Source organism: Pristiophorus japonicus, chromosome 11, assembly GCF_044704955.1.
Source record: "Pristiophorus japonicus isolate sPriJap1 chromosome 11, sPriJap1.hap1, whole genome shotgun sequence".
NCBI lineage: Eukaryota > Metazoa > Chordata > Chondrichthyes > Pristiophoridae > Pristiophorus > Pristiophorus japonicus.
Window position 1 is genome coordinate 218,097,114 of NC_091987.1, and position 23,474 is coordinate 218,120,587.

The 23,474-nt window shown below is 54.4% G+C and overlaps 1 protein-coding gene across 1 annotated transcript in view; it reads left to right on the top strand.

The window, feature by feature from the left end:
- Window positions 1–3,123: 3,123 nt before the first annotated feature.
- Window positions 3,124–23,474, top strand: part of vps11 (VPS11 core subunit of CORVET and HOPS complexes) — a 23,905-nt gene continuing 3,554 nt past the window's right edge. Inside the window, 14 exon segments of the mRNA XM_070894559.1 lie at window positions 3,124–3,286; window positions 3,894–4,042; window positions 7,004–7,142; window positions 7,704–7,867; window positions 9,543–9,787; window positions 11,403–11,604; window positions 13,918–14,069; window positions 15,415–15,601; window positions 15,986–16,129; window positions 17,359–17,556; window positions 18,170–18,331; window positions 19,480–19,619; window positions 20,987–21,189; window positions 22,517–22,688. Coding sequence (XP_070750660.1) covers window positions 3,139–3,286; window positions 3,894–4,042; window positions 7,004–7,142; window positions 7,704–7,867; window positions 9,543–9,787; window positions 11,403–11,604; window positions 13,918–14,069; window positions 15,415–15,601; window positions 15,986–16,129; window positions 17,359–17,556; window positions 18,170–18,331; window positions 19,480–19,619; window positions 20,987–21,189; window positions 22,517–22,688 — 2,405 coding nt within the window. The 5' untranslated portion in view covers window positions 3,124–3,138.

The window sequence follows — 23,474 nt, forward strand, 5'->3', positions numbered from 1 at the left end:
TTAAATGGGCGGCCCCTTATTCTGAGGCTATGTCCCTTAGTTTTAGTTTCCCCTATGAGTGCAAATATCTTCTCTGCCTCCACCATGTCAAGCCCCCTCATTATCTTATGTTTCAATAAGATCACCTCATTCTTCTGAACTCCAATGAGTATAGGCCCAATCTACTCAACTTATCTTCATAAGTCAACCAGCTCATCTCCGGAATCAACCTAGTGAACCTTCTCTGAACTGCCTCCAATGCAAGTATATCCTTCCTTAAATACGGAAACCAAAACTGTACGCAGTACTCCAGGTGTGGCCTCATTAATACCCTGTACAGTTGTAGCAGGACTTCTCTGCTTTTATACTCTATCCCACTTGCAATAAAGGCCAACATTCCATTTGCCTTCCTGATTACTTGCTGTACCTGCATACTCACTTTTTGTGTTTCATGCACAAGGGCCCCCAGGTCCCTCTGTACTCCAGCACTTTGCAATTTTTCTCCATTTAAATTATTATTTGCTTTTCTATTATTTCTGCCAAAGTGAATAATCTCACATTTTCCTACATTATACTCCATCTGCCAAATTTTTGCCCACTCACTTAGCCTGTCTCTATCCCTTTGCAGATTTTTTGTGTCCTCCTCACAATTTGCTTTCCCACCCATCTTTGTATCATCAGCAAACTTGGCTACATTACACTCGGTCCCTTCATCCAAGTTTCGGTTTAAAATTTTCACTGGAAATATTTTGAAAGCTTCCGAGGTTCAGGGAGCGGTTCAGGGAGCAGTTCGTGCCTTGGGGTCTTTCGATGAATGGAGGGCAAGGCTGATTTCATAGACCTCCATTGTTCATTTATGCCACGTTACCAAGAGTTGGACAACAGAAGATGACTGACACACCGATTGTAATTGTATTTTGTCCAGTGAGATGCAGAGCAATTTAAATACAAAGCTTTTCTAAAAAACTTGAAGTGAGTGTGCAATTATTTTAAGATTTTTTAACGGAGCCACGTTGGGGGTGGAAGTGTATGGGCTGAATCAGTGTTACTGCGTTCAAAATCTCAACTGCCTAAGTCACTTGTATCTAGTGAGAGTTGCACACTGGAGTCCTGGGTTACACTTGGTCCGCAGACTGTGTGTGGTGAACACAACAACAACCGCTTGCATTTAAAAAAGCACTTTTAATGCAGTTAAACGTCCCAAGGTGCTTCACAGGAGTGTTATCAAACTACATTTGACACTGAGCCACATGAGATATTAGTGCAGAAAGAGGTAGGTTTTAAGGAGTGTCTTAAAGGAGGAAAAAGGTGGAGAGGTTTAGGGAGGGAATTCCAAAACTGGGGCCTCGGCGGCTGAAGGCACAGCCGCAAATGCTGTAGTGATTAAAATCGGGGATGCGCAAGAGGCTAGATTCTAGTCCGGGGCAGTTGCTTTGTCTATTCTTTGTAACTGGTGCCCGAATTCAAACGTTAAAAGCTTTGGTCTGTTTAACCTTGCAGCTTTGATTTGCCTCATGTGGACTATAACAATCTGTCATAAACTCTTGTCTGAAAATGTTTCCATCGTTCAGCTGGAGTTTGAGTTATTTTAAAGAACTTTTCTACAGCACAAAGCCGGTACCTGGTTACTCGACCTTAAACTCTGATTGACAGATTGTATTTCACATGCAGCACAGGGTACTTGTTACTGAGCAGCAAGTTTCAGTCTGATGCTTATCTGCGAATTAGCTCAAGTTGCTGCTGATATATAAACTTATTACAGCCACTCATCCTATCTGCTAATCCACAACAACTGGTAATATTTGCACAAAATACTCTGAGCTGCTTAAATGTTATAATATAGTTTGCAACATATAGTCAACGAGTATAATAGTGTACTGGTTATGCTAATAGACCATAAATCCCATCATGGTAAATCATGTAATTGTGGGCCCTCACCAGGAAAATATAATCATGAAAGCTGCCAGATTGTTGTAAAAACACAGCTGGTTCATGCATGTCCTACAGGCACATGGAACCCACCACCCTTACCCAGTCTGGTGCACGAGTCTTGACTCTCAATGCCTTTGAAGTGACCACTTAGTTGTAAAACCACAAAGGTCCACAACCACCTCGTCCTGAGAACCAATAAAAACTATATTTTATAACTGACTATTTTGGTAAACAAGGCAGGGAAAGCTATGATAATACATGAGATCTTTATACGCCTGGCGACGAGAGACTTTCCTCAATTCTCTCCGCTTCTTATTCACGGTTTTCTTGGCGCCTGTCTTGGAAGCTGGTTTCTCCACGGGCATTTTTCAACTCAATTTCAGACACCGAAATTCAGTTTGTGAATTTAAATTCAATTTTAACAAGATCTAGAAATAGAAAACAAAGTTCAATAAAAGTGACCATGAAGCTTTCAGATTGTCGTTAAAAACCCATTTTAGGGAAGGGAACCTGCTGCCCTTACCTGGTCCGGGCCTATATGTGACTCCAGTCCCATAACAATGTGGTTGATTTTTAACTGCTCTCTAAAATGGCTGAGCAAGACACTGTTTTGTGAAAAGCGTTACCTGTGGTTCAAACAACGACCGCCACCTTGGGTACAGTACCATAGTTAAGTTACTGGACTAGTAAGCCTGAGACCTGGATTATTGATCCAGGGACAAGAATTTAAATCCCACGGCAGCTGGGGAAGTTAACTTCAGTTAAATAAATAAATAATCTGTAATGGTGACTGTGAAACTACCGGATTGTCGTAAAAACCCATCTGGTTCACTGATGTCCTTTAGGGAAGGAAATCTGCCGCCCTTACCCGGTCTGGCCTATATGTGGCTCCAGACCCACAGCAATGTGGTTGATTCTTAACTGCCCTCTGAAGTGGCCGAGGGAGCCACTCCATTCCACTCAAAAGCGACGAGACGGACTGCAGCGGTTCAAGAAGGCGGCCCATTCCCACCCCACCTTCTCGGGGCAACGAGGGACGGGCAATAAATGCCAGCGATGCCCACGTCCCGGGGCTGAATGATAAAATTCACTCTCTGATTAGACAAGCTCATTGGGGCTACCTTGTGGGCAGAGTTTGGCCAGTCAGGTGACCACGGGCCCGGGGGGCCGCGGTCCCTTTAAGGGGAGTCACATGACGCCGGCCGGCGATCATGTGACGGCCGCAAGATGGCCGCCTTCCTGCAATGGCGGCGCTTCGTGTTCTTCGACAAGGAGCCGCTGAAGGAACGCGGGGAGCCGGCCCGGACCTTCCGCTGCCCCGGGGACTCGGCCTTCAGCGTCTGCACCAGCGGCAGAGGCAGCCTGGTGCTCGGGGATATCCTTCACCGGAGCTCGGGGCTCGGGGCCCAGTCAGGGAGGCACCCCGGGGCCTGGACACTGGGGATAAATCTCCCCCCTCCCCCAGATCAGCTCCTTCCCCGCCCCAGGGCGAGATGACATTCCCTGAATGGGGCCGGGGCCGGGGCCGGGGCACTCCAACTTGTTTTGAACAGTAACCGAGGGATAAAAGCAAAAGTTAGAGATGTAAAGGGTTTTAATCAAATGTCGGGGCTGGAAAGGTGGGAGGGGAGGGGAGAGTAAATGACAGAAGGGATGATGGTGTGAGGCACAAGGAGATGTTAATGGGGCAAGTAAAGAAACACAAGATGGGGCGAGAGGAGCTGTAAATGGATGCTGGGGTTCGGATCTGTAGTCGAGGGGATCTTCATTCCTGAAGCCATCTGCAAACTGCATCGCTGTCTTTTGAGGTGTCTGTGCTGTCGGATAGTTGCTAGTGAGAGTGTTACATTTTCAGATTGTGATTAGTTTTGATGATTATTTGTGACCTGTTTTGTGAAGTTCGCCTCCTCGCCTGTTCCATTCGCCAGTAGCTATTAGTTTTGCAAAGATTATAATGACTGAGTTCCTTAACGGTAGAGCACATATTGAGGGCAATATCTGGTTCCTGTCGCGGACTCTGCAGTTCAGCTCATTCCAGGCGTACAAGCTGCGAGTTACACACCTGTACCAGCTCAAACAGCACAGCATCCTGGTCTCCGTGGGAGAGGATGAGCCAGGGATTAACCCGCTGGTGAGTGACATAAACCTGGTTAATCGGCCGGCAGGGCTGGGATTGAATGTGGATTGAATGCCACAGTTCATTGTACGAGATTAATGGTGACTGATCACCCAGAGTACTCATTTGGTAGCACTCTCGCCTCTGTGTCAGAAGGTTGTGGGTTCAAGTCCCACTCCAGGGACTTGAACACATAAATCTCGGCTGACACTCCAATGCAGCACTGAGGGAACGCTGCACTGTCGGAGGGGCAGTACTGAGGGAGTGCTGCACTGTCGAAGGAGCAGTACTGAGGTAGCGCTGCACTGTTGGAGGGGCAGTACTGAGGGAGCCCTGCACTGTTGGAGGGGCAGTACTGAGGGAGTGCTGCACTGTTGAAGGAGCAGTACTGAGGAAGCGCTGCACTGTCGGAGGGGCAGTACTGAGGGAGTGCTGCACTGTTGAAGGAGCAGTACTGAGGAAGCGCTGCACTGTCGGAGGGGCGGTACTGAGGGAGCGCCACACTGTCGGAGGGGCAGTACTGAGGGAGTGCTGCACTGTTGAAGGAGCAGTACTGAGGAAGCGCTGCACTGTCGGAGGGGCAGTACTGAGGGGGGGCAGTACTGAGGGAGCGCTGCACTGTCGGAGGGGCAGCACTGAGGGAGCGCTGCACTGTCGGTGGTGCCGTCCTTCAGATGAGACGTTAAACCAAAGACCTGTCTGCCCTCTCAGGTGGATATAAAATATCCCATGGCACTATTTTGAAGAAGAGCAGGGGAGTTATCCCCGGTGTCCTGGGGCCAATATTTATCCCTCAATCAACATAACAAAAACAGATTATCTGGTCATTATCACATTGCTGTTTGTGGGAGCTTGCTGTGCGCAAATTGGCTGCTGCATTTCCCATCAACAGTGACTACACTCCAAAAGTACTTCATTGGCTGTAAAACGCTTTGAGACGACCTGAGGCTGTAGAAATGCAAGTCTTTCACTGGTCCTCAGTGCCGTTGGCTGACCACAACCCAGACACCCTGTGAATATCGAGCGAGGAGAAACCCAAACAATTGTTGAATTTAACCTCAAAACAAGCGACAAGTAAACTATTTAAAACAAAATCTTTCCTTTCACCCTGTCCCTGTCCAATTTTCTCTTCACTCCTCCTGAGAGCCCTGACTCTTGGGGAGCAGGTTCCCGCCGATCCCTCTGTCTCACCCAAGTGGCCGTTCATGCGAGAGCCTGTTGGCGGGGTCTGGACGCGGGATGGGCGGCGTCAGCCTTAAGCTGCCCTCGTGCTGTCCGTGTGCACCTGCTCAACCCGGGCACTGGGGCAGGGTAAGGGTGAGCCCGGGCACTGGGGCAGGGTAAGGGTGAGCCCGGGCACTGGGGCAGGGTAAGGGTGAGCCCGGGCACTGGGGCAGGTTAAGGGTGAGCCCGGGCACTGGGGCAGGGTAAGGGTGAGCCCGGGCACTGGGGCAGGGTAAGGCTGAGCCCGGGCACTGGGGCAGGGTAAGGGTGAGCCCGGGCACTGGGGCAGGGTAAGGGTGAGCCCGGGAACTGGGGCAGGGTAAGGGTGAGCCCGGGCACTGGGGCAGGGTAAGGGTGAGCCCGGGCACTGGGGCAGGGTAAGGGTGAGCCCGGGCACTGGGGCAGGGTAAGGGTGAGCCCGGGCAGGGTAAGGGTGAGCCCGGGCACTGGGGCAGGGTAAGGGTGAGCCCGGGCACTGGGGCAGGGTAAGGGTGAGCCCGGGCACTGGGGCAGGGTAAGGGTGAGCCCGGGCACTGGGGCAGGGTAAGGGTGAGCCCGGGCACTGGGGCAGGGTAAGGGTGAGCCCGGGCACTGGGGCAGGGTAAGGGTGAGCCCGGGCACTGGGGCAGGGTAAGGGTGAGCCCGGGCACTGGGGCAGGGTAAGGGTGAGGCAGGGTAAGGGTGAGCCCGGGCACTGGGGCAGGGTAAGGGTGAGCCCGGGCACTGGGGCAGGGTAAGGGTGAGCCCGGGCGCTTGGGCAGGGTAAGGGTGAGCCCGGGCACTGGGGCAGGGTAAGGGTGAGCCCGGGCGCTGGGGCAGGGTAAGGGTGAGCCCGGGCGCTGGGGCAGGGTAAGGGTGAGCCCGGGCACTGGGGCAGGGTAAGGGTGAGCCCGGGCACTGGGGCAGGGTAAGGGTGAGCCCGGGCACTGGGGCAGGGTAAGGGTGAGCCCGGGCACTGGGGCGAAGGACAGTAGTGCTGGTACACTGGTCGAGAGTCACTAATTCAGTTGCATTTATATAGCACCTTCAACATGGAAAAACATTGCAAGGTGCTACACAGAGGCATAAAAATGGACACTGTCCCAAAAATGATGTTGGGTGTGATCAGAAACTTGGTCAAAGAGGTGGGTTTTAAGGAGGTTCTTAAAACGAGGAGAGGTTTAGGGAGGGAATACTAGAATATGGCACCCAGCCAATGGTGGGATTGTGGGGGGGGGGGAGGCGATGAAGTGTGTGTTCGGGGAGGGGTTGTCTGGCTGGGACAGCTTAGAAACCATCAGGGTGCGGCCATTAACAGTTTAAACACGAGGATGAGAATTTTAAATTGGAGGTGTGAGTGTTGAAAGAGGATGGGGCTGATGGGTGAGCAGCAGAGTCCTGGATAAGCTGAGGTTTATAGAGGATGGGAGTCCAACAGGAGAGCATTGTAATAGTGGAGTCTGGAAATGGCACCAGGAAGAATGAGACATTAGTGATGGGGAGAATATGGAGGCAGAGAATCTGTCCATGGTCTAATAGGAACAATCTGCTTCAGCCTGGCTGGAGAAAGCCTCAGTACGGACGTGAGCCTGTGCCCTGCCCGGGAGAGGCCTCGGTATTTGTGCACTGAGCTCCAGCTCTCCGAGAGCCATTCCGATCGGTGCAGGAATTCTGCCGATTTGAGCTGATGGGAGTCGATCAAAGTTGAATTCCCAGTAAACCCTGAGCTCTCCGGGTCTCATCCTTCGTATTTTGTTTTTCTTTATGTTGCAGGTGAAGGTCTGGAATCTGGAGAAGCGCGATGGCAGTGGGAATCCTCTCTGCACACGGATATTTTCCGCAATTCCAGGAAACAAGCCCATGGAAGTCTCATGCCTCACCGTCCATGAAAACCTCAACTACATGGCAATCGGTAATCGCCAGTCCCAAACCGCTGCTCGCTGACTGAGACCCGCTCACTCTGCCCGGGGCCCCCCACCCCCACTCCCTCCACCTGCCCCCCCCCCCCCCCCGCTCCCTCCCTCCACCCGGGGCCAGTCCCGCTCCCTCCTCCCGGGCCCCCTGCCCGCTCCCCCCCGCCTGGGCACTCCTCACTCACTCAGCCGAGCTGAGGTCCCCTCGCTGAGCACAGACCCGGGGATGACCTGGGTAACATGTCCTATGGAGCTCATGGGGTGTTGCATCTGCTCACAGATACATCATTTTATCCCGCGCAAAAACTGACCAGTTTCTTAAGTTCACAATCTTTCAGAGACTCTCCCTGTTGGAAAGTCAGGATTTCTTCCTGTTACATAGAATGACACAGGATTTGCAATACAAACCGTGCCGAGGTTTATGCTCGACACCAACCTCCTCCCACCCCTCTTCATCTCACCCCATCACCATATCCTTCTATTCCTTTCTCCCTCGTGTACTAATCCAGCGTCCCCATAATGGTATCACTGCCATTCGCCTCACTCTCTGTTCTCCGCAGGGTTCACGGACGGTAGTGTTGTCCTGAAGAAAGGGGACATCACTCGCGACAGACACAGCAAGACCGATGTTATACCGGAGGGGACCTACCCCATCACTGGCCTCGGCTTCCAACAGGCTGGGAAACAGACTTATCTCTTCGTGGTTACTACGGAGAATGTCAAGGTGGGTGGGTGTGTTATTTTTACATTACGTTTGCAGTGCGGTAAATGCCAAGCAAACACATGAGCCCCTCCCCATCGCCCACAGGAGGGGGTTCAGCTGAAATCGCATCCCGACAGTGGGACTGAGGATGGGCGGGTTGTCAGCTCCATCGTTCACACACACTAACCATGCACCGGGAGGCGGACTGACGGAGCAAAGCAGTTCTTTCCCAGGTGCAATAGTTGAGGAACGAACTGTTTTGTGTGGAACTGAGCCACACAGACTCAGGATTGATCTTTGACCTGTGCCAAGTTAACCAAGGCAGCAGCTGTGTGCAGAATCTTGGCATCTCCGGACTATCAAAGGGCGAATAATCCGCCTGGGTTCCTTCTCCTGATCCCGTCCGTCCCAGGGACTCTGGCTGGAAATCGCCCGCGCGGTGATGTCTGGCTCGCTGCCCTCCTGGCCCTCTCAGAGATTGGTCACCTGACTGCGAGCTGGCGGCAAGTGCAGCTCGGGGAGGTCCAGCCTGTTCGGGAGCTACATTTTACACAGTGAACAATACATTTCTTTACCGTTTTAGCCATCTTGTGTTCTCTCATCATCTTCCCTCACACCCCATTCACTTTCCCCCTCGGTGTTGTTTTCTCTCCAAGGTATCAGCTGTGGCTCAGTGTGTAGCACTCACATCTCTGAGTCAGAAGGGCATGGATTCAAGTCCCACTCTCAGAGACTTGAGCACAAAATCCAGGCTGACACTCCCAGTGCAGTACTGAGGGAGTGCCGCACTGTCGGAGAGGCAGTACTGAGGGAGCGCCGCACTGTTGGAGGGGCAGTACTGAGGGAGCACCGCACTGTCGGAGGGGCAGTGCTGAGGGAGCACCGCACTGTCGGAGGGGCAGTACTGAGGGAGTGCCGCACTGTCGGAGGGGCAGTGATGAGGGAGGGCCGCACTGTCGGAGGGGCAGTGCTGAGGGAGCGCCGCACTGTCAGAGGGGCAGTACTGAGGGAGTGCCGCACTGTCGGAGGGGCAGTGATGAGGGAGGGCCGCACTGTCGGAGGGGCAGTACTGAGGGAGTGCCGTACTGTCAGAGGGGCAGTGCTGAGGGAGCACCGCACTGTCGGAGGGGCAGTACTGAGGGAGTGTTGCAATGTCGGAGGGGCAGTGCTGAGGGAGTGCTGCACTGTCGGAGGGGCAGTACTGAGGGAGTGTTGCACTGTCGGAGGGGCAGTGCTGAGGGAGTGCTGCACTGTCGGAGGGGCAGTGCTGAGGGAGTGCTGCACTGTCGGAGGGGCAGTGCTGAGGGAGTGCAGCACTGTCGGAGGGGCAGTGCTGAGGGAGTGCCACACTGTCGGAGGGGCAGTACTGAGGGAGTGTTGCACTGTCGGAGGGGCAGTACTGAGGGAGTGTTGCACTGTCGGATGAGTCGCTAAACTGAGGTCCTGTCCTGTCCTTGCGGTCACTATTGGAGGACCTCGGCCAATATTTATCCCTTAACCAACATCACTAAACAGATGATCTGGTCATTATCACATCGCTGTTTGTGGGATCTTGCTGCGTGCAGTTCCCCACAATACAGCAGTGACCACATTATGAGCAGTCGTCTGGCTGTGAAGCACTTTGTGACGTCCGGAGGTTGTGGAAGATGCTGTAGAAATGCAAGTTCCTTGCTCTGACTCTCTCCCTCTCTTGCAGTCGTACAATGTGTCGGTGAAGGATTTCCCGGGGGTGGAGCTGGATAACCACGGCTGCAGCCTGCACTGCTCGGCACTCTGCGACCCCTCGCAGGACAACCAGCTGATTGTGGCGGGTGACGACTGTGTGTACCTGTACCAGCCCGACGAGCGAGGCCCCTGCTTCGCCTTCGATGGGCAGAAGCAGATCGTTCACTGGTACCGCGGGTACCTCATCATCGTCTCCAAGGAAAGGAAGATCCCAAAGTATGAAGCTTATTCATATCCTGTCCGAGGGGGGGAGCTTATCATTGGGCTTCAGTCAGTCACCCATTCATTTAGAAAATAATAATCCTCTCATAAAGGTCGACTGCAGGAGAGAGTTTGGAATCAAGTGAGAATTCAAATCCCTCACGTGGAAGTAAAGTTCCCTCTACACTGTCCCATCAAACACTCCCAGGGCAGGTACAGGGGGTTAGATACAGAGTAAAGCTCCCTCTACACTGTCCCATCAAACACTCCCAGGGCAGGTACAGCACGGGGTTAGATACAGAGTAAAGCTCCCTCTACACTGTCCCATCAAACACTCCCAGGGCAGGTACAGCACGGGGTTAGATACAGAGTAAAGCTCCCTCTACACTGTCCCATCAAACACTCCCAGGGCAGGTACAGGGGGTTAGATATAGAGTAAAGCTCCCTCTACACTGTCCCATCAAACACTCCCAGGGCAGGTACAGCACGGGGTTAGAGTAAAGCTGTGACTAAACCCCGACTAAGAAATGTGCCTCCTGTTACGCCATTGAGGGACTTCTCTTCCCCTTCCCCGCTGACCTCGTGACCGCTCTGAGGTTTGGCTCTGTTCACTGACTAGACTCCGTTTTAAACGGTTCCCTGAACATCCAAAATGTAGGTGGGGCCTTAGCCCATTCTGGGCTGGAGATCCGTGCTGTACAAGGGCTGTGTCCCGATCGTAGCATCTCCTGGTTTGTGCATCGTGAGGAGAGCAGAGTGAATGGAGTTTAGAAATTGAACATGTTACACACAGCGTGCGGAGGTCACAGGCAGGTCAAGTGTCCGATTGTGAATTGCAGGACTCGGCTGGGGCACTGCGGAGGGAGGCCAGGGGGAGAGGCCCGCGGACTGCTGTCATTGGTCCTCGGGACAAGTTACACAACGATGGGTGGGATTGTATGGGATCAGAGAGGAAACTTGCCAATCCGTTGTATCAATCCAATGCCAGCGGGTCAAAGAAGGTCTCGCACTGCCTGCTCAGGGCAACTAGGGATGGGCAATAAATGCCCGCCTTACCAACAGTGCCCACATTTCAAAATCATGAGGGGTCCAGCAGAGTAGGTAGAGAAACTGTTCCAATGGGTGGCAGGGTCAAGAATCAGAGGACACAGATTTAAGGTGATTGGCAAAAGAACCAAAGGTGATTTCATATAAAACGTTTTTACGCAGTGAGTGGTTCGGATTGGGAATGCACCGAGAGGGTGGTGGAGGCAGACTCCATCGCGGCTTTCAAAAGCGAATTGGATAAGTACCTGAAAGAGAAAAAATTGCAGGGCTGTGGGGAAAGGGCGGAGAAGTGGGACTGGCTGCGGTGCTCCTGCAGAGAGCCGGCACGGGCTCGACGGGATGAATGGCCTCCCGTGCTGTAACCGTTCTATGATCCCGAGAATGAATTTAAAAGGGCTGTAGGTTCAAGCCCCACTCTGGCACCAGCTCATTGTACAGGGTCTGGGCCTGTGACCACAATCAGAGAAACAAATTGCAAGTGTTTTTGTTCCTGGGTGGAATTGTTTGACTTACTCGATGGCAGAGGGTCTGAGCTGGGAGTGCCCCTCACTGTCTGACTCAACGCTCACTGCTGCTTTCCCAGGACAGATTTGGTTGGCAGTGATGGGCAGTCCCCGGAGAAGCAGATCCTGACCATCTATGACCTGGATAACAAGTTCATCGCCTACACGGCCGCCTTCGATGACATCGTGGACGTGCTGGCCGAGTGGGGCTCGCTCTACGTGCTGACCAGCGATCGGAAAATCAGCATCCTGCAGGAGAAGGATACGCAGACAAAGCTGGAGGTACTGGTGGGGCGGGGCAAGGGGGGCCGGGGCGAGGGGAGGCAGGGCGAGGCGAGGGGAGGCAGGGCGAGGCGAGGGGGGCAGGGTGAGGCGAGAGGGGGCGGGGCGAGGCGAGGGGGGGCGGGGCGAGGGAGGGGCGGGGCGAGGCGAGGGAGGGGCACTGGGAGGGCGAGACTCGTGGTAGCAGCGGCTGATGGTGTATATTTTACAGAGGCCCCCGTACAATCTGCTCAATACGTGTCGTGCCAGCGTGGCTCGGGTACAGTGCTGTCCCATCTGAGTTCGGGGCCTGGTGGTGTCGTGGCTGTTGCTGGACCAATAATCCAGAGAATGTGAGGTCTGATCCCACCAGGACACTTTTAGGAATTTGAATTCAGTAATTGGAAATAAAAAGCTAGTCTCAGTAAAAGTGACCATGAAGCTGTCGGATTGGTTCACTGATGCCCTTTAGGGAAGGAGATGCAAAACTGGATGAGAACATTAACATCATATCCCTCACCTAAGGAGCAGCATGTTGATGAAAGTAGAGCGTACTCCAGAGGTAACGGTGATTTCTGCCTGCCCAGAGAAAGCGGTACTCGGCCTTCTGGCAGCACTTGTTTCTACAACTCAGTGCCTCGCGAAGTTGCTTCAGCGAGCGAGCATCGAGCACGTGGTGTGCGAAGTTGGAAGAGCCATGAGGCAGAGTTCCTGAATCTGGAAGTCGCAATTCTCTTCCTGTTGCCAACCCAGAAATGTTCGAATTTCACAACTTGCCATGGTGAGATATTATCTTCTGATCTTTGGGTTGCTGGTCAAGTACCATAACCACTACACTGCCCCTGAGGAACCTTTTCAATCTGAACCGACACTCTGCTGCTGTCTCCATTTCCGTGCTGTCGATGACATTTAATCAGCTACTGACAGAGAAATGATATACAAGATTTCACTCCAAAGTGAATTGGATAAATACTTGAAGGGAATTAAATAGCAGGGCTGTGGGAAACGAGCAGGGGAGAGGGAGTAATCGGATCACCAAAGAGCCGGCACAGACACGATGGGCCGAATGGCCACCACCTGTGCTGTATGTTCCATGATTGTAAATCTGCTGTCTTTACCCGATCTGGGCCTATACGTGACTCCAGTCCCACACCAACGTGGTTGATGTGCCCAGCTAGACGCTCCGTTGTACCAGCCACTCAAAGCAGGCTCAGCACCACCTGAGGGCAAGTTCAAGCTGAGCAATAAATGTCGGTCTTGCCAGCAACGCTCACACCCCAGAAATTACAGCCGTGATCTCATTGAATGGCGGAGCAGACTCAAGGGACCGCATGGCCTACTCCTCCTAATTCTTATGTTATGTAAAAAAGACCCACTCCAGAAATTGAGCTAATCTGGGCTAACAATCCCAATCAGTACTGAGGGAGCGCCGCACTGTCGGAGGGGCAGTGACTGAGGGAGCGCCGCACTGTCGGAGGGGCAGTACTGAGGGAGCGCCGCACTGTCGGAGGGGCAGTACTGAGGGAGCGCCGCACTGTCGGAGGGGCAGTACTGAGGGAGCACCGCACTGTCGGAGGGGCAGTACTGAGGGAGCGCCGCACTGTCGGAGGGGCAGTACTGAGGGAGCGCCGCACTGTCGGAGGGGCAGTACCTGAGGGAGCGCCGCACTGTCGGAGGGGCAGTACTGAGGGAGCGCCGCACTGTCGGAGGGGCAGTACCTGAGGGAGCGCCGCACTGTCGGAGGGGCAGTACTGAGGGAGCGCCGCACTGTCGGAGGGGCAGTACTGAGGGAGCGCCGCACTGTCGGAGGGGCAGTACTGAGGGAGTGCCGCACTGTCGGAGGGGCAGTACTGAGGGAGCGCCGCACTGTCGGAGGGGCAGTACTGAGGGAGCACCGCACTGTCGGAGGGGCAGTACTGAGGGAGCGCTGCACTGTCGGAGGGGCAGTACTGAGGGAGCGCCGCACTGTCGGAGGGGCAGTACTTCGATTGAGGCATTGAACTGGGGCTCAATCTGCCTCTTTAATTGGGGGAGGTCAGTTTACATTCTGGAAGACAGGTCAAATAGGGAGAAATGCCTTTTCAAGTAAATCCATAACTACAATGTAGATTGTTGGTTTGATTGAGGATAATGGCACGGTTGTGTATTGGATGCAGCATTCCAAGTGCTGAAGATGGGCCTCTGGTTATCAGCTGATCCTGAACATGTGTGAAGGTGAAACTTGTGTATTCAGTAACTAACCTGGAGCGATCCTCCCGGCTGCATTGAAGTACAATATTGTGCAGTGTCCATGCAATAAACACAAGTTAATCAGGCATCTTTGGTGTTTGACAGATGTTGTTTAAGAAGAACCTGTTTGTTATGGCCATCAACCTGGCAAAGAGCCAGCACCTGGACAACGACGGGCTGGCGGAGATCTTCCGGCAATACGGTGACCACCTGTACGTGAAGGGGGATCACGATGGGGCCATACAGCAGTACATCCGGTAGGTGTGTGGGCCGCACACTTGGGGTCCTAACGGGGGAGGGGTGATCCTCGGGCCCAACGTGGATAAGCAGTTCCTTCCGACAGGGGCTTAAGAAATGCTCAGTAAGTGGCACAGAATTGCCCTCCGCACTCTGCTCACCACCTCTGGTGGCTCAATGAGACTGATCACCATCCAGTGTTTCCTGCTGGAGAGTGCATGAGTGTGTGGCAAACATGATCGGGCGTGGCTGTGTTGCCCACCGCAGGCAAATATCCTCCTGACACGAGTTGTCTTATCGCACAGATCAGCCCTTGGCCAAGGTGCTGTAGGGCAATGGGTACGTGTGGACCAGTGCCCCAGCAATGGGTACGTGTGGACCAGTGCCCCAGCAATGGGTACGTGTGGACCAGTGCCCCAGCAATGGGTACGTGTGGACCAGTGCCCCAGCAGTGGGTACGTGTGGACCAGTGCCCCAGCAATGGGTACGTGTGGACCAGTGCCCCAGCAATGGGTACGTGTGGACCAGTGCCCCAGCAATGGGTACGTGTGGACCAGTGCCCCAGCAATGGGTACGTGTGGACCAGTGCCCCAGCAGTGGGTACGTGTGGACCAGTGCCTCAGCAATGGGTACGTGTGGACCAGTGCCCCAGCAATGGGTACGTGTGGACCAGTGCCCCAGCAATGGGTACGTGTGGACCAGTGCCCCAGCAATGGGTACGTGTGGACCAGTGCCCCAGCAATGGGTACGTGTGGACCAGTGCCCCAACAATGGGTACGTGTGGACCAGTGCCCCAGCAGTGGGTACGTGTGGACCAGTGCCCCAGCAGTGGGTACGTGTGGACCAGTGCCCCAACAGTGGGTACGTGTGGACCAGTGCCCCAGCAATGGGTACGTGTGGACCAGTGCCCCAGCAATGGGTACGTGTGGACCAGTGCCCCAGCAATGGGTACGTGTGGACCAGTGCCCCAGCATGGATTGCTGCCTGACAGCAGGGGCGTGACCAGCGACAGGTCATGACTGCCCTCCCCCAAATATTGTGGTCAACCGAATGGAGGCTGCCTCCCATTCGCTGCCAGGAACCTCTGTGGCCGGACTTTGGCCCCGGATCCGTGTAGTTCTGTGGCCGGCCTTTGAACCAGATGGTCAGCACTCCCCAGTTCCCAACTCGGTCCCAGTCCTGCCAAATCGGCCAAAGCTCGAGTTCCTCCCCCCGACCTGACAAACCCAGCTCCGCCTCTGCCCTCTGGGCGGGGGCGGGGAAGTACATGTCGCACAGTCACGGTGCGAGCTGAACCAGTCGGGTTTGTGGGCACGTGGTTTCTTTCACACCGGTAAATCTCTTCTTCTCCCCCCCCCCCCACAGCACGATCGGGAAGCTGGAGCCGTCCTACGTGATACGCAAGTTTCTGGATGCTCAGCGGATCCACAACCTGACGGCCTACCTGCAGGCCTTGCACCGCCAGTCGCTGGCCAATGAGGACCACACTACACTTCTCCTCAACTGTTACACCAAGCTCAAGGACAGCTCCAAACTCGAGGAGTTCATCAAGGTAAACGTCACCTCGTTCTCTTTCCTCCGCACTAACCCGCCCCTCGCACTGACCCCGGCCCCCTCCTCCCTGGGCCTGCACCGACCTCCACCCCCCCACCCCCAATCCTGTCCTGGCCCCCACCCGTCCCGTCCTCACCCCAGCCCCGCATTGACCTCGCTCCCCCCCCCCCCTCCCGGGCCCCGCACCTACCTGTGAAAGACATTACAACTGTGACTACACTTCAAAAAGTACTTCGTTGGCTGTAAAGCACTTTAGGACGTCCTGAGATCGTGAAAGGCGCTATAGAAATGCAAGTCTTTTTAAAGTTATAAATGGCAGTGAAGCTGAGTATTGGGATTGACCTTTGCCTGTTGACCTGTTCTTTATCCCCTTCTATCCCAGACCAGTGAGAGCGAGGTCCATTTTGATGTTGAGACTGCCATCAAGGTGCTGCGCCAGGCGGGTTACTACAGACACGCTGTCTACCTGGCCGATAAACACTTCCACCACGAGTGGTACCTCAAGATCCAGCTCGAGGATATCAAGGTCGGCCTTTCCACGTGGTCAGCTGCTCCTTCCTCTGTACAGTCGCGCTGTGTTTATCCCGAGGGGCTGGAATACAAAGGGGAGGACACGAGTTGTACAGAACCTCGGTCAAACCCCAGGGAGGAGATATTGGCCTTGGAGGGGGAGCAGTGCAGAGTCACCAGAATGCTTTGTTAATTCATTCACAGGACATGGGCATCACGGGCAAGGCCGGCATTTATTGCCCATCCCTAATTGCCCTCGAGAAGATGGTGGTGAGCCTGTGTAGCTTGCGTCAGGCCATTTCAGAGGGCAGTTAAGGGTCAACCACATTGCTGTGGGTCTGGAGTCACACATCAGCCAGACCGGGTAAGGACGGCAAATCTCCTTCCCTGAAGGACATTAGTGAAGCAGATGGGTTTTACGACAACCCGATGGTTACATGGTCACCATTCCTGATACTAGCTTTTTATTGCAGATTTATTTAATTACCTGAATTTAAATTCCCCAGCTGCCGCGGTGGGATTTGAACTCGCGTCTCGGGATCATTAGTCCAGGCCCCTGGATTACTGGCCCAGTAACATTGTCACTATGCTACCATTCTTGTAATGATACCGGAGCTAAAAGGGTTAAATTACTAAGGACTGGTTGCACAGATGAGGATTGTATTGCCTCGAGTGGCGAAGGTGACCTCAGTGAGCTGTTCAAGGTGATTAAAGGAGTTGTGGGGTAAATAGAGAGCAACTAGTCCCCTGGTGGGGGAATCAATAACAAGGACATATAATCTTAAAATTAGAGGTCGGCCGTCAGAGCAAAATCAGGAAGACTTTGAAGAAAGGATAGTACACATCTGGAAAACTCTCCCCCCACAAAAGGTTGGGGGTCAATTGGAGCTTTCAAGACAGATCGACAGATTTTAGTTGGAGAAGAGTATCGGGATACGGAGCAAAGGCAGGGAAATGGAGTTGATACAGATCAGCCATGATCTGATTGAATGCTGGAGCAGCCTCGAGGGGCTGAGTATCCACGTCCTGTTCCTACCCGGTATTTTAACTCTTTCTCTGCCAGGGTCCAGAATCCGTGTGCTTGATATGAGATGTAGAATCCTTGTAGAATACAAGGTACATTATAACTCGCACGGTTCTGTTTCAGGATAAAATGTTCCCTTGCTTCTAAAATCTCTCTCTTCCCCTCCAAGCTCATGCACCGGGGGTTTGGCTCCTAGTTGGAATTGTTTCCTCTGTTCACAGAACTACCAGGAGGCCCTGCACTACATCGGGAAGCTGCCCTTCGACCAGGCGGAGAGGAACATGAAGAAATACGGGAAAACGCTGATGCATCACGCGAAGGACGAAACCACCGAACTGCTGAAGATCCTCTGCACGAACTACCGACCCAGCGGAGAGCCCCCGGCCGAGAGAGAGCCCGTCGGCAGATACGAGGACAAGGTACGGCACCGGGCACAGGCCCCTCCCATCCTCCCTCCATATCATAGGACGCTGCAGCACAGGAGGATCCCATTCGGCCTATCAAACCTGTGCCGGCTCATTCCCCATGGCCCGGCACATTTCTCCTTTTCCAGTATTTCTCCAATTCCTTGTTTGAAAGTTACTGTTGAATCTGCTCCCACCGCCCTTTCAGGCAGCGCGTTCCCGATCACAACAACTCGCTGTGTTTTAAAAAAAAAAATACTCAACTCCCCTCTGTCTCTTTTGCCAATTACAAAAAAATGTGCCCTCTGGTTACTGACCCTTCAGCCACTGGGAACAGTTTCTCCCGATCTACTCCATCAAAACCCCTCACGATTTTGAACACCTCGATTAAATCCTCCCTTAACCTTCTCCGCTCCAAGGAGAACAACCCCAGCGTCTCCAGTCTCCCCACCGCACTGAAAGCCCCTCATCCCTGGGACCATTCTGCTCAATCTCCCCGGCCCCCTCTCCAAGGCCGCGACATCCTTCCTGCGGTGCCCAGAATTGGACACAATCCTCCAGCTGAGGGCCAACCAGTGTTTTATAAAAGTTTAGCATAACTTTGCCTCGTGTTTCCCTGTTTTTTTAGGCGAATTCTGAGGAGTTTATTTCGATTTTTGCCAACAACCCGCGGGAGCTGAAGGCGTTCCTGGAGCACATGATCGAGGTGCAGGCTAACTCCCCGCAGGGAGTGTACGACACGCTGCTCGAACTGCGGCTGCAGGACTGGGCCCACGAGGAGGACCCACAGGTCACAACTCTTCGCCTCTCCCTGATGTGCACCTGACAAATTTTTTCCCAGTTTCCTACTGGGCAATGGGGCTCTCTTCTACATTGTGGGGAGGGTGGCTGGGGGTAGGGGGCCCGGGGAGAGAGGGTGGGGGGGGGAGGAAGGTCGATAGCCCTGGGGAGGGTGGCTGGGGGAGGGCGGGCCCCGGGGATAATGGGTGGGTGGGGGGGAAGGTCGATAGCCCTGGGGTGGGTGGCGGGGGGAGGGGCGGGCCCCGGGGAGAGTGGGTGGGGGGAGAAGGTCGATAGCCCTGGGGGAGGGTGGCTGGGGGAGGGCAGGCCCCGGGGGGAGAAGGTCGATAGCCCTGGGGAGGGTGGCGGGGGGAGGGGCGGGCCCCGGGGAGAGTGGGTGGGGGGAGAAGGTCGATAGCCCTGGGGGAGGGTGGCTGGGGGAGGGCAGGCCCCGGGGGGAGAAGGTCGATAGCCCTGGGGAGGGTGGCTGGGGGGAGGGGTGGGCCCCGGGGAGAGTGGGTGGGGGGGGAAGGTCGATAGCCCTGGGGAGGGCGGGCCCCGGGGAGAATGGGTGGGGGGGGAAGGTCGATAGCCCTGGGGAGGGTGGCTGGGGGTGGGCGGGCCCCGGGGAGAGTGGGTGGGTGGGGGGGGGGAAGGTCGATAGCCCTGGGGAGGGCGGGCCCCGGGGAGAGTGGGTGGGGGGGGGGAAGGTCGATAGCCCTGGGGAGGGCGGGCCCCGGGGAGAGTGGGTGGGGGGGGGGAAGGTCGATAGCCCTGGGGAGGGCGGGCCCCGGGGAGAGTGGGTGGGGGGGGGGAAGGTCGATAGCCCTGGGGAGGGCGGGCCCCGGGGAGGGAGGCCCATGGCCCCGGGTGGGTGAGGCGTGGCGCGGGATCGAGGGCCCCGGGAAGGGGGAGGGGAGTCCCCGGGAGGGTGGGGGAGAGGACCATGGCCCCGGGGAGGGTGGGGGAGAGGACCATGGCCCCGGGGAGGGTGGGGGAGAGGACCATGGCCCCGGGGAGGGTGGGGGAGAGGACCATGGCCCCGGGGAGGGTGGGGGCGAGGATGGGTAATTCCCCTGGACGTCGGGGTACAATCGCTGTCTGTCGCTGGCTCCCGCTCCGTATTAAATGGCTGATTTTATTCCGATTCCCCATCAGGTGAAGAAACGGCTGCAGGAAGGGGCAATGAGCCTGTTGAAGAGCGGATTGTTTAAGGCCGTCTTTGACAAGGCCCTGGTGCTGTGTCAGATGCACAATTTCAAAGATGGAGTGCTGTACCTGTACGAGCAGGGCCGGCTGTGAGTACCCAACGCGGATTGCGATCACACCTTGCCTGTTACAGAGGCACCGACGGTTTTATACTTTACACGGGCTGACTGGGAGCAGACGGTTGTGTTGCTTTCTTTAGCGGAGAGATAGCGAATAAGGAAAGGAGAATGTGAGAGGTGACTGGAGCCACTGCACCCAGGCAGCCTTGGGGGAGGGGGGGGGGAGCGCCACGGGTCACCGAGAGGGGGGGGGGGCGCCACGGGTCACCGAGAGGGGGGGGGGCCACGGGTCGGTCACCGTGGGGGGCGGGGGGGGAGAGGTCGCCATTCATTGTCAAGATAAGATCCCTTTCTAAAGTAGGATCAGAGGGATTAGAAATATTCCCTAACCGGTGAAATTCTCAGTGGAGTAACTGAACTCAGATGTACAGGTTTATGGAACAACAACTTGCATTTATATAGCATCTTTAACCTGGTAAAATGCCCCACGGCAGCGTAATCAGACAACAATTGACACAGAGCCAGAGGAGATATTGGGAGGAGTGACATTGGTAAAGGAGATAAGTTTTTAACGGAGCGTCTTAAAGGCGGAGAGAGAGGTTTTGGGAGGGAATTCCAGAGCTTGGGGCCTGGACGGTTAAAGCACTGCCACCAGTGATGGGACGAAAGGACACACGAGGCCAGAATTGGTGGACTGCAGGCATCTCGGAGGGTTGTAGGGCTGGAAGAGGTTAAGAGATAGAAAGGGGCCAGGCCATGGAGGGATTTGAACACATGAAAGGCCATGGACAGAGTGTGGTGCTGACCAGACTGTCTTGGGATGTGGGTAGAATGTGTCCACCGGGGCTCAGTGGGTAACACTCTCGCCTCTGAGTCAGAAGGTCGTGGGTTCACGTCCCACTCCAGAGACTTCACACAAATCCAGACTGACACTCCCAATGCAAATCTGAGGGAGTGCTGCACTGTCGGAGGTGCCGTCTGTTGGATAAAACATTAAACCAAGGCCCCGTCTGCCCCCTCGGGTGGATGTAAAAGATCCCACGACACGATTTCAAAGAAGAGCAGGGCAGTTATCCCCGGGATCCTGGGACAAGTATTTATCCCTCAACCAGCATCACTAAAACAGATTATCTGGGCATTATCACGTTGTGTGTGGGAGCTTGCTGTGCGCAAATTGGCTGCCGCTTTTCCCACATTACAACATTGACTACACTCCGAAAGTATTTCATTGGCTGTAAAGCGCTTTGGGACATCCTGACCTTGTGGAAGGCGCTAAAGAAAGGCAGGTCTTGAATAGAATGCTGACTGGAGGGGAGTGATGGTGGACTGTGTGTGTGTCTCGCTGTCTGTGCCTCTCGCTGCTGTATTCCACACTAAGTGCTGTCTGTGTGGCTCAGGTACCAGCAGATAATGCACTATCACATGCAGAACGACGAGTATGCCAAGGTGATTGAGACTTGTGAGCGGTACGGTGATCAGGAGGCCTGTCTGTGGGAACAGGCGCTGGGATACTTTGCACGGAAGGAGGAGGATTGTAAGGAATACATCACCAGCGTGCTGAGGCACATCGACAGGAACAACCTCATGCCCCCTTTGCTGGGTAAGTCTGGGCCCTCGAGTCGTATCGGGCCCCGCGTGTCTGTTGGCCCCACCCACAGCCCAGCTGCCCGATTAAACTCTGCGTGGCTCACATCATTCATTTTGAATTCTGATTTCCATATTTTACTGTGAGGGGGACCTCCCGACAAATATTGACGCAGTCCCAGACCCCTTCCCAATCCAGTCAAGTGAAAGGCAGATTGCAAAGGCCAAGCTGTGTTGGTCACAGCCTGGGCCAATCGATGGTCACAGCCTGGGCCAATCGATGGTCACAGCCTGGGCCAATCGATGGTCACAGCCTGGGCCAATCGATGGTCACAGCCTGGGCCAATCGATGGTCACAGCCTGGGCCAATCGATGGTCACAGCAGCCTGGGCCAATAGGAGTCACTGACAGGCCACAGCTGTGGCTGGGGGTGAGAGGGTTTTAGCCGCTTGCGCTGAGTTTAGTCAAACGCCGTACACACAATCCGGGTAAATGTACTTCACGTGTGTATTTACTTAAACATCTCCCACCATTCAGTAACCACCGAAGTGAAGCTCGCACATTATCAAACGTGCGCTCAAGTCAATGAATGCAGAAAAATATCGTGTGGCGTTCTGCAGACACTGCTCACCGATTAGGCCAGCCCCTGTCAGACACACTTCACTAGTTCACAGTGCTGTGTAGGTTTACTGTCAACGTAAAGTCTCCTTTAAAACCTTCGAAATGCAGGTTTGTGTCGTCGGAGCAACTGACTTCCATTCTTTACATTCGCAGGACAATAAATGGGGGAATGCAATTGTATGGTCAGAGGAGAGGAGAGGAGAGGAGAGGAGAGGAGAGGAGAGGGGAGGAGGGGAGGGGAGGAGAGGAGAGGAGAGGAGGGGAGGGGAGAGGATGGAGCGGAGAGGAGGGGAGCGGAGGAGAGGAGAGGAGAGGAGAGGAGAGGAGAGGAGAGGAGAGGAGAGGAGAGGAGAGGAGAGGAGAGGAGAGGAGAGGAGAGGAGAGGAGAGGAGAGGAGAGGAGAGGAGAGGAGAGGAGAGGAGAGGAGAGGAGAGGGCCCAGTCTGTGGCCTGTCGTGCCTGGATGCTGCACATTTCTGCCTGAACCAGTTTACGGTTAATCACTTGTTTAGCAAATGGTGTTCACAGAATGGTACAATTGCACACCACTCACCGAGGACACTCGGCCCATCCCCCGCCCTTCCCCCACACCTTTATACATTTTTTCCTTTCAAATACTGATCCACTGCCCTTTGACAAGCTGCTGTGGATTCTGCCTCCCCGGTGAGTGGAGGTTGTGTTGAGTGTTGATGAGCTTTTCCAGCCACTCTGTTTTGCCGCCAGTTGTTCAGACACTTGCCCATAACTCCACGGCCACGCTGTCGGTCATTAAGGATTACCTCATTAACAAGCTGCAGCAGGAGAGTGACCACATCGCGGAGGATGGGCGCCGGATCAAACAGTACCGGGAGGAAACCAAGAAAATCCGCGAGGAGATGGAGGAACTGAAGAGCAGGTAAGCCAGCATAACACGAGGAAAAATGGCTTATACACATTGGAGTTGAGAAGAATGAGAGGTGATCATATTGAAACATAAGATTTTGAGGGGGCTTGACAAGGTGGATGCAGAGAGGATGTTTCCCCTCATGGGGGAATCTCGAACTAGGGGCAGAGTTTCAGAATATGGGATTGCCCATATAAACAGAAATGAGGAGGAATTTCTTCTGAGTGTCATGAATCTTTGGAATTCTCTACCCCAGAGAGCTGTGGATAGATTTAAGGTGGAGATAGACAGATTTTTGAACAATAGGGGAGTTGAGGGTTATGGGGAGTGGGTGGGGAAGTGGAGCTGAGGCCAAGATCAGATCAGCCATGATATATTGAATGGTGGAGCAGTGTTCTGATAAGTGGGCAAACCATCAGATCCTGTCTCGGCCCACAGCCATTTCCCGGCCGCGTTAAATCGGATATAACAGGAGCATGTGACCAGGCTCTTACTGTGTCTCTGACACAGTGCGCCCGTAACTAACATCCAACACTATTGGGAAAACTAGTGTTTTGCTCAGCTTCAGGGCATTAGTTGTTGCGACAGTTTTGGGGCCATGTAACTGTCTCAGGGCTGCGGTGTTGTTCCTTGGGGCTCGTCCTGACAAGCTTCTGGAAGCAGAGGTTTGGCCTTAGCTCACACCGCCTGCGGAGAGGTAGAGAGAGAGAGATAGAGAGAGAGAGATAGAGAGAGAGAGATAGAGAGAGAGAGATAGAGAGAGAGAGATAGATAGAGAGAGAGAGAGAGAGAGAGAGA